The sequence below is a fragment of the Gadus chalcogrammus genome, chromosome 12, assembly GCF_026213295.1.
Source record: "Gadus chalcogrammus isolate NIFS_2021 chromosome 12, NIFS_Gcha_1.0, whole genome shotgun sequence".
NCBI lineage: Eukaryota > Metazoa > Chordata > Actinopteri > Gadiformes > Gadidae > Gadus > Gadus chalcogrammus.
The window spans coordinates 22,675,245-22,685,599 of record NC_079423.1 but is presented as its reverse complement, the minus strand read 5'-3'; the positions used below and the strand labels follow the sequence as shown (position 1 = coordinate 22,685,599).

The 10,355-nt window shown below is 43.8% G+C and overlaps 1 protein-coding gene across 1 annotated transcript; it reads right to left on the bottom strand.

Annotated features, from left to right (window-relative positions):
• Positions 1–796: 796 nt before the first annotated feature.
• On the bottom strand, positions 797–10,054 carry b3galt2 (UDP-Gal:betaGlcNAc beta 1,3-galactosyltransferase, polypeptide 2). The gene is made up of 2 exons (XM_056604233.1): positions 9,436–10,054; positions 797–4,309 (listed from the first exon to the last, which is right to left on the bottom strand). Exon 2 carries the CDS (start codon positions 3,959–3,961, stop codon positions 2,639–2,641), a length of 1,323 nt encoding a protein of 440 aa, XP_056460208.1. The 5' UTR covers positions 3,962–4,309; positions 9,436–10,054; the 3' UTR covers positions 797–2,638.
• Positions 10,055–10,355: the final 301 nt, after the last annotated feature.

Genomic DNA, 10,355 nt, shown 5'->3' with positions numbered 1-10,355 from the left:
CAAGACCATGAGCCTTGGACGGAATCTGCCATCTGTTTTAAGTGCTGTCTCTTCCAAGAAGAAGAATTCTTAGGAGCTTCACATCAAGGTGGAAAAACTGATCCTTATTGATACATCTTTTGGACATGATTTAATTGAAACCATGTAGTTTGGATCTCCCAAACCTCCACATGCGATATTTGTCATGCAAAAACTAAATTTGGCAGTTATTATATTTTCATTAGTTATTTATTTTTGCTTAATTGTTGAAGAGATGCATGTCAATATTTTTCTATGCAACAAAATAAATGTCTGCCTTAAAACATTTGCTCAAACGATTTTCACCGCAGTTGCTGCAGTTGAATTTCACCAAGTTGGACTCTTGGCCGGTCCAGAAAGGTCAGTATATTTGTCTACTACAGAAGTGAACCTTCACTTCTCTGCTTTCCCAGAAGCGGTGAGCTGCAGTGTTAAGCCCTGGCCACCGTCCCTACTCCATCACGTTCGACATCTCAATCGCTCTTCTGACCAACGCACCACAACCATCACCACTGCCTCCTTTTTTTCATCTACGTTTACAGCTGCACAGTTCTTATACCAATCATTCACAGCCAACCTGTGCGTCATTCATCACTATAGCTTTCTCTTCATTTTTTTCCACTTCCAGACCCCACCTCCTACCCCCTCTTCCTTTACTCAGGGTCTTTCATTTTGTTTTCTCATTTTTGCCTTGCCTCATTCCGTTTTTCCTGTAAAAGTATTTCCGGTACTTTATCTCACTCTTTCCACAGATCTGTCCGTCTCTCCCCCCTCTTATTTTCCACGATGTCCCTATATTTCCTGCAACCTTTAATTTGTTTCATCTTGTGGCCTATAGGATGCACATTTATTGGACTTGGCCAATGTTAAGTTAACATTACCAAATATTAGCAATGTAATCAATGTCAAAAACAAGACCTTTTGCTCTTTTAATTAGTGTACATTCAGATAGTTGAACCTGGTGCTGAAATGAAATTTGTGCTGCAAAGAGAATCTAAACACTTTTCCCAAGTTATGACGCCACATCTATATGTGAGTACAATATACAATGCTTATTGTTTGAAGTAGCAAGTGTAAATGGCTATATGATCCACATTACACTCTTCCTTCCTGTAGAGGTTTATTTTTCATTTAAATAATTAACATTTATGTGCTGTGCTGCTCCCATAAAACAGACCTCCCTATTGATGCGGTTAAAGATTACGTAAAATAACTTAAGTTAAGATGTTCATTGGAGAATATCGAGGGATCGGACTGCAAGCCAACGAGCTATTTTGCCTGGGGCGTAAGCAGGATATAATTATCTGTCACTGCATGACTTATCTAAGACAATTCTATACCTCTGGCTTCTTGGTCTTCGGATGTCCATATAGGAAACTTGGAGGGATTTGCATACTTTAATGGAAGCACAAACTCTGGTCCTTCATTTACTGTAAACCGAACCAAATCCAGATGCAAAGCAGATAAGAATAAGATCTGAAGGACAGGTGTCGATAGAGGTGTGTGTGGTCGCAACAGAGATATAAGTCACCTGCCATAGCTCAATGAGAGTACTTTTCTTTCAAGTTGTCACCCAATTATCCATCCTCTTCTTTATTGGTGACTTTAAGAGCTGGAGTGTGTGCACAAATGTTAACAATCCCCACGCTGCCCTAGTTTCCCCCAAAATCATTCATACATACACACATTGTTTTGCAATTCAAATCTCCTTTAAAAAAAACAACAGAAGCCCTGTGGTTTTTCAAATAAATTCTATTCAGTGAGATCATTTAACACTACTGTGTGGAAGTGACATTGAATGTGGATGACAGTCAAGCTGTAAATCACTTGAGATTTTCAATGAAAAGGCACAGACAATTGCAACCCATCTTAACTCAAAACATTTAATTGGAGTTCAAGTGCAGATTCACTTGATGTAAAGCTTTAAAAAATACAATCTCATCCATCTCTGACATGTTACTGTGAGTGTATATCATAAATAAAATACAGAATTTGACAGATAAACCCTCTCTTTACAGTCCTGATTTTTTTTCATAATTGTGTAAAATAAACATTGAGAAACAGGGCAGCATTACTGGTCCACATCAAAGATACAGTCATTCATAGTTAGGTAGTAGTAACTTTCAAGATATTACATTTATATAGTCATATACCCCTTTAACTGTGGCAAACCATTTGTTTCATAAATGTTCTATAAAAATGTGGGTCACAGTTAGCTCCACTCTTTGTATACCATACCACCAGTATACAGAACAGCCCCCACCATGAACTGTAATGTGTTTCCCCGCGTTCTATTGGCACCTGAAACGTCACAATGACTGCTCTTAAACCTCTGTATTTTTTTTTGTGTGCATGCTTAGTATTGCACATAGACATGAACTCTCTCATCGAAACAGCTCAACAAGGTTTACAATATTCAACGGCTCTTGGAAATTAAAAAAATATCTTCAATCGTCGACTACATGATACCAAAAACATTGTGCTCTTCCACATACAAGTGTATAGTGCTTACATCTCCCAATTTCCCAGCTGCAGCTGCCACAATCTGGCGAAACCTTGAATCCCCCTTTCCTCCCATATCTTCCCTCGACAGGAATTTGGAGAGTACTGAGAAAGGACCTTAGTGGGGCCGCTCCCCATGGAACTTCCGGTGTCTATACCTGGACGCCTTCTCCTTGGCCATGTTCACGCAGGCATTGGCTTTGTTGGTCTGCAGGTGGTTCCAGTACTTGAGGAGTTCGTTGGGCTGAAACTGATGGGATGTGATTAGGTGGCTGTACTTGCAGCTGGAGTAGGACACCCGCCAGTGGTTAAAGAGGAACTCGTTTGGGGGCGGCACCGGGTCGACGCGCAGCTTGGCCAGGCAGATCCCCACATAGACGTCCTCCAGGTGCAGCCTGCGTATGCTCAGGGATGCCTGGTATATCAGCTCTGCCATGTCCCCCGAGAACACGTACCCCGTCCCCGAGCAGAAAATGGGGTAGCGCTCGCTCGGATACAGCTCCGGCGGCATGTACCACTTGCTGTCCTTGTTCCGGTTGGGCGCGTAGCCCCTCATCAGGTAGCCTGTGAAGAACCTCTGCCTGGGTGGCAGCTCGGGCTTCAGCAGCTTCTGGATGAGATACTCAGTGTTGACGAACATGTCGCTGTCGGTCTTCATCACATAGCGGGCCTGCGGGCAGTGAGCGGCCACCCAGTTCATACCCATCAGGGTTTTGACGGTGAGATTATAGTACGTGTCCTGGTAGTCCTGCTGGATGATGTCGTGGTGGACATGGCTCTCCTCCTCGATACTGCTCTGGAGGGCACTCTCTGCGCTCTTGCCTACTCCGAGCAGGAAGAGGCGCACAAAGCCCAGCCCCATTGCCGCACTCTCATTGCCCCACGTCTGGCGGATGGCGTTGCGGGCGACGGCCTGGCTCGGTTCGGCAGCGATGAGCAGGACGAGGAAGGGTGTGCTGTCTCGGCACAGGAAAGGCTCGTTCAAGATGTAGCGGTATGGATGTGCGCTAAGCTTCCCGCCTATACCCATCTCCTTCTGTAAACTGTTGTTGGCACTCATGGAATCCTCCAGCCCCATTACCCCTGTCCGGACTAGCCCTTCTTCCCCTCCTCCCCCGATCTCGCCCACCTCCGCCACATGCTGAGAGCTGAGGTTGAGCGGATGCTTTGGCGCCACGTACCCCATCTCCTTCCAGAGGCTCCTGATGGAGGAGCTCTGGTTTAACTCCACCTTGGGGCCACGGAAACCGTGCACGGTGTAGGACAAGGGGCTTTCGCGGGGCCCACTGCGTCCGGGCAGCCAGTCCTGATGGCTGAAGAACAGGAAGAAGGTTAAGAGCAGGGCAAGCGATAGTAGGCCCGCCACCTGGGTGCGGAACAGCGAGCGCTTGACGGTCCAGGTCATCTTAATGGGGCAGCAGTGCCTCCGTCTCCACGACATGGTGGAGTTTGAGTTGAAGGGAGGCGGCGGTCAACGGGAGTCACCTCAAACATGTGGCGTCCAACAGCTAAAGGGACTGGTAAGCTTGCAGTAGTCTTAGACTTTGAGTAAAACTAGGAACTGGTAATTGCTACCCTAGTTCCTCCCCCCTACACACCCCAACGCAGCGTGGAACACGGTTATCGGGGGTCTTAGAGGAGCTGGAAAGGTAGCGATCCTCTACCCATGGAGTTGATGCACATTTTTTCTTTTCTTTTTGCACGGCTGACAAACTCTGGGTCTTGCTCATCGTCTGGCTTCCATATGGATGTGGAAAAGGTCACCTCCGCGGCAGTTAATCTCTCTTATCTATAGAAATGAGAAAAAAACAGAGATATAAGGTAAAAAGCAGATAAAAGGTGTCTTGGCAAGTGTCCAGAATTGCAACTGCTCAAAGGCTTGAAGCCAAACGACCTAGCTGCAGAGAGGGTGTTTGTGCTTGTGGGGGGACCTTTTTCAACTCAAATGGTTATATTTTCTTTGTGGTAATTCTAAATTAATCTTTACATGTTAAAATACCCAAATTGCTGCCTCCTGTGAGGAAGTGCTCAGTTAACCTATTTCCTTTGTTGTAGGCCGACTTAAAATATTTTGTGAACGTCGCTGTATCACTGTATTGAACATGCGTGAGTAGTTTGAGTTAGGAAATTGTTGCAGAACAAAATTATTCATTAGGCATTTGTGTGTGATATAATGTAACAATATTCACCAACTTAATCTAATTTCAATAGAAGACAGTCTGGTTTGAAATGTTATTCTATGTTATACTATAAAAAATGTATAAAGATCGGGTATATGAGGTTGCCGTCTGGTGTCGGGCATGAACGAAATGGCGGCCGGTTCACGCACGTCATTAACCGGACGAATGCCTATGGTTGATGTATAAATTGCAGGTTTGCACAACACTGTGCTTGCTAATGCTACTCCGAACCGCTTGAGCAAACACGTCCTATCAGACCCCCGCAGAACTGCTTCAACCTAGGAAGGGATGCATCTGTCAAAGTGAATTCTCAGGGTCCAGCAAGCAGTGGCGCTGCAGCTATGTGCCGCCGCTGGCGACAAAAGCTTTCACCTGACATTCACCCTCCTTTGCTACCTGCTGACTGCTGGAGACACCCCATCACCCAGGCAGCTTCATCATATGAGAGCATGTAAGCACACGCACATGCACATGCAGGAACACACATACACACATGCATGCACTCATGCATGCACACACACAAACACAGGTTCACACACACACAGACACACAAACACACTCTCACTGGCTCAGACCGTACTATATTCTGCACATAACCCAACAAACACACATACACACACATGTTCATGGACACTCACTTTCCCATAAACAGGCTCAGACACACACACACACACACACACGCAGGCTGACAGACACACATACACTAACTCACATAAAGAAATATACACACACACACAAAGACACAAATTAAAATTCACACAACCATGCAAATCCAAATTAACAGATCCATACAGGATGCAACCTCATACATACACACACACTCATGGATATTAATTCAAAAGTACACAAAACCCTCAACCTCAAAGGTTATATGGTTATTTCAGGTATATTAGACTGAAGCCTCATATAAACTTATAATTTCCAGAATATATTTTCTCCTTGATTAATACATACAAACATGCATGCCATACATACATACACATTGATTTCATTACTATTCACTGGCATGATAAGATTCAAGTATGCAATACGATTCTCTCTAGCCAAGTCACAATGCAAACTGTGTCTACGGCAGCAGCTTCCATCAACAGACTATTGGAGGCAAACAATAAGTTCCTCCCGGGATGAAACCATGTATTGCAAAAAGACACCCTCAATCATTACTGGCAAAGAATACAAAATATAGTGCATGCATGTGCCACGTAATAATATACTATCAAATATACCCTGATTGGAATCAGTATTTCGCCTCGGGCTTGTTTTTTTTTACAGACCATGGTGATAATGCATGACAATGAATGTTCTCTTATGACAATGACTTATTGTTTTCCGATAAGAATAGCTGGGCCAAGCCAGCCACATTCTGTTTTTGAATGCCCTGCACATTCAATGGGGAACAGTTGTTTGCTTTTTTTTTTTTTTTGTGTTAGTGTTTGGCTGATATCTATGTTCAATGTTCTATTTTCATTTTCTCCTTCATCTGAGCTCATAAGCTTACACAACCCATCCAATAAAGCTAGCGAGCAAGAGGCCAAGGCGCATTTGTGTTAAAGGTTAACATGTTTTATATCAGACAATAACCTATACTCTGAGAGAGCTGCCACTGTTGTCCATGCAAACACAGACTAATTATATAGATTGTGAGGTGCGCAACGAGAGTGATGTGCAGGCACGTCAATAGAAACCGACTTCCAACAAAGACACACATAGCCAGGGAGATTAGCCGGGCTGGATATGAATGGTAATATAGCAGTCGGAACCAACATCCAGTTTTCTTTCCATCATTTTCTATTCCGCCAACATCTTCCTTCGTTAATTAATTTCCTTGCCTTCCCCATCAATGTCACTTCAATGCAAGCCAATTAGTTACACTTGTGCTGAATGGGGCCACAGTGGCTCCTCAGCGATCAATAATCAGAAAGGCTGGTAAGAAGTGACAGTATAATGACGCACTGTAAGTATGGGATGCAGAGATAACTGGCAACCAAAAACAAAAAGAATAAAAACATCATGTCAAAATAACCGATGTGTTAAAACGGTTCGAATATGTTCCTTTAAATTAGCTATTTTCTGTCCTATTCTGTCCCTGCTTTGGATAAAAACAACTCCCAACTGTTGAGCAATTATTAACAATATGATACATGCATTGGCCTATAGAAAATGAGACTTGCCTAATTTGATTTCATGATCTATTGCGTTGTAGATACTTTAGTTATTTATTTGTACCAGGTTGCCTATTTGGTAACTTTGTGGTTTTCTTCCAGGACGTACTGAGAACTCTTATACTTATACTTAACAATGACTAAGCGACGGAAATACATACTTTCATTCATACACTGTTTTAAATGTTTTTTTGTTTTTTTATTATGTTTACCATACATGCATGATCTATTTATTGTGTTCTTTTTTTTTGGACGGGTAGTCAAATCCTTAGTCATGCAATATGTAGGAGGAGTTTTCAGCTGAGCAACTAGTGTACTAGTGCTAGTGTGTGCATCAAGGGAGCCACATTGAAATGAGGTTTAGCTTCATCTATAGTGCATACATTAGTGAACAGGAGTTCAAGGTCAGGTATTTTTCTTATGAATGGTTCATCATTGCGAAGTCTATGCTTTTGTAGTGCATTTAGGTCAATGCCTAAAATATAAGATGACTCAGAATTACTAGCGCTTAAATTATGAGGAACTGCGGGCCATATTCTTCCGAAAAGAGACGCATCCCTATCAATGTTGATTTGCCTCATTATTCAAGTTGAACACTTTATTAAATTAATGTTCAGTTGTTTATTGATATACTATGGGAAGTCTTTTTGGGATGTCCATATCTCCACTTCTGATAAGCATTGTAATAAGTTATTGCTTTAAATTGAACTAAAAGTAAGGTATTTACAATAATAACAAGGTATAACATTTTGGTCAACAACAATAAAGTGCCTAATGCAAGGAAGTTTAAATGTATGCTGCTATTATGTGCTTTTTATTTTATTGTATTATTAAAATGTCTTTCTTTTTAACATAGCCTGTGTTATCTCATGCAACTGCAACATGCACACGACATGTCCGTGACCGGAATAAATGTTTACAGTAAATGTATAACCTTTGAATTACTATCAGCAAGTTAAGCGTTGCTGTAGCGCTGACTAAGACCTTCAAAAGGGGAAGACATAAACGTGGATGAATTCAGTCTGTGCAACGTGACCTAGGCTGAAAAGTGTATGCACACCTCCCTTACTGTGTGAGGGAGGGAGGCAGAGCAGAGCACCTCTATTGACTTCATGTTTATAATGACTGTTTTGTTGCGTCATCTGTTGCAAAGACAGCTGTTCTGAGAAATTGGAGGAGGGTTTATTTGCATGAAGCCCCAAGGGCTTCATGCAAAGCAAAGACAAAGTCAGATGAAATAGTCCGAAACAACTGAGGGGAAAAAAGCTGCAGCTGGCTTCCCGTTATGTACCGCTAAGCTTCTCAAAGGAAACAGCAAGAGTTATCATTCACAAATATCAACTTTAGGCCTGAGTATTTATTTAGAGACTAATTCTGTTTGTTCTGCTTTAAGGTATGAACGGCTTTGCTCTCTACCACAAAACATATAAACAAACACACACATATGCAAACACACATGTGGGCATACACACACACACACACACGCGCGCACACACGCACGCACGCACGCACGCACGCACACACACACACACATGGACGCAGCCTTTGTGTGCAGAGGCTTCAGCTGCTCTTGGTATTATTTTATTGAATTTATTCAGTGTTGTGAGATGTGCAAACATGTAAAACACCATACTTCTGTATTCTCCAACCCCCATAAGCAATAAAGGTTTTTGGTCTTAACTGTCACTCATACTGCTGGATGACAACCAACTTTTGAAGACCTAAAATAATTCGACCACAACCCGATGGCTGTGTGAAGGTAATCCATCGATGTCACGCTAAAAGGTTAAACGACTTGGGGGTACATTGGTCCACTGGGTGGGGGATGTTGCCATGGCAAAGGATGTTGCTTTGTTCTAACATAAACAGCTGTATGAGTAGTAATGTATTTCTGCATTCAGAGACCTCTGAGTCACATATCTGTTATATTTGGTTTTCCCTTTTTCAGGTTATTTTTGGTACATTCCCAGTAATCTCTGATTTCTAACTCTATTTGGGAAAGTGTTACAGGAGTTAAGCCATCAGTTAAGAATCAGGCCATTGGGCCATTAGAAAATTAGAGCCTATTAAAGTTTCATAGTCTAGTGCACAAGACTGGGCATGCAGATGGGCAGAGTAAAAACCGCTGCTTTTTTATGTCCACCTCAGCAGATAGATTTCTCTACGCGTGGGAGCTAAGTGCCAGCTTGCACAGATGGATGGACGCAATGAATATATTTAAAAAGCCAAGTTAATTGGATTAATTTAATCGAAATGCTCTTGTTTGCAACTGTGTATCGCAGCAGCAACTTTGCAGGTTAGAGTATTGAATGTTTTCAGGAGGGCAAGACGGCGGACTGAACGGAGTGTAGAGGAAGAGAGAGGATAGAGTCGTACGGCAGCAATGAGGTTGCTACTGCTGCTGGATTGAACGCTGGAAAGGGCGGATAGGATGTATGTGCTGTATAGGCTTCGGCCAAATCATATGACAGCTGGATGTTAATGTATGCAGGGGTCTGGGGGGTGTATGACAGGCGTCAGTGTGTGATAAGGTGGCAGAGGGAGAGATAAAGGATTGTTGCGTCTAGCCATACCTCTTCACACTGCTGCTCGGCTGCTGTTGCTGCTGCGGCGGCTGGAAGGCGTGAGGTCGCGAGGAACCACTCGGAATGTCTTCCATCCCATGGCCCCTCTCGCTCTCCTCTTTCTCCGTGATCTGTCCTTTTCTGTGGCCCCCTGTATGATCATGCAAAACACATTCCTCGCCCTGGAGAACGTAGATGGACGCGTTTATTTCTGGACGCAGCAGCTGGACTGTGTGTTGTTGTCTTGGGTGTGTGCGGAGTAAAGCCGCCAAGCTGGAGCTCCCACCCCGTTTATAGCGCGGTCCGCCTCGTCCGGTTCTTCTTTCCCTTCCTCCTCCCTTAGTTCCCTTTTTTCTGTTTTGGTGTTTTTCTGTAGGCTTTATTTATCCGTGTAGTACAAATTCATTTCATGAATGAAATCATGAGAATAAATAAGGACCGCAGCAGTCCGCCTCTATTGCCTGCACATACGCACACGATCCTTCGTGTTCATCTCCTCCTCCCGTGGCCTGATGATCGATGAAAAGAAGGCAGGACAGTGTTGAACCGGCGGCCAAACGGGAGGTACCGATCCGTCCACGCGTCGGGCTGCTTACGATCACATGAGCTTTGAATCAAATCAAAATAGGCCTACCCCCCCACCCCACCCCCTCCCCCCACACCCAGCCCATTAAATACAAATCATGTTCCGACTATTTAAAGCTTTATCGGAATGCAGTGAAAAAAAACAAAAAAACAACTAGCTTTCGTTCGTGGTCAATAGTCCAGCACCTGTCTCTGAACACACAGTGCCGTGCGAGCTCCCTCTGACGAAGAGCGGTGCTAGGAGAATAGAAGAGCGGTTGAAGCGCTGCTGCTGCTGCCGCCGCGCGGGCTGTTGCTGGGCTGTCCGGCCGCGCGCTACACTGACGGAGCGCTCCCACGTCACT

Bases quoted from the DNA above. Each gene is read 5' to 3' on its own strand.
- b3galt2 (XM_056604233.1), bottom strand. From the start codon at position 3,961: ATGTCGTGGAGACGGAGGCACTGCTGCCCCATTAAGATGACCTGGACC.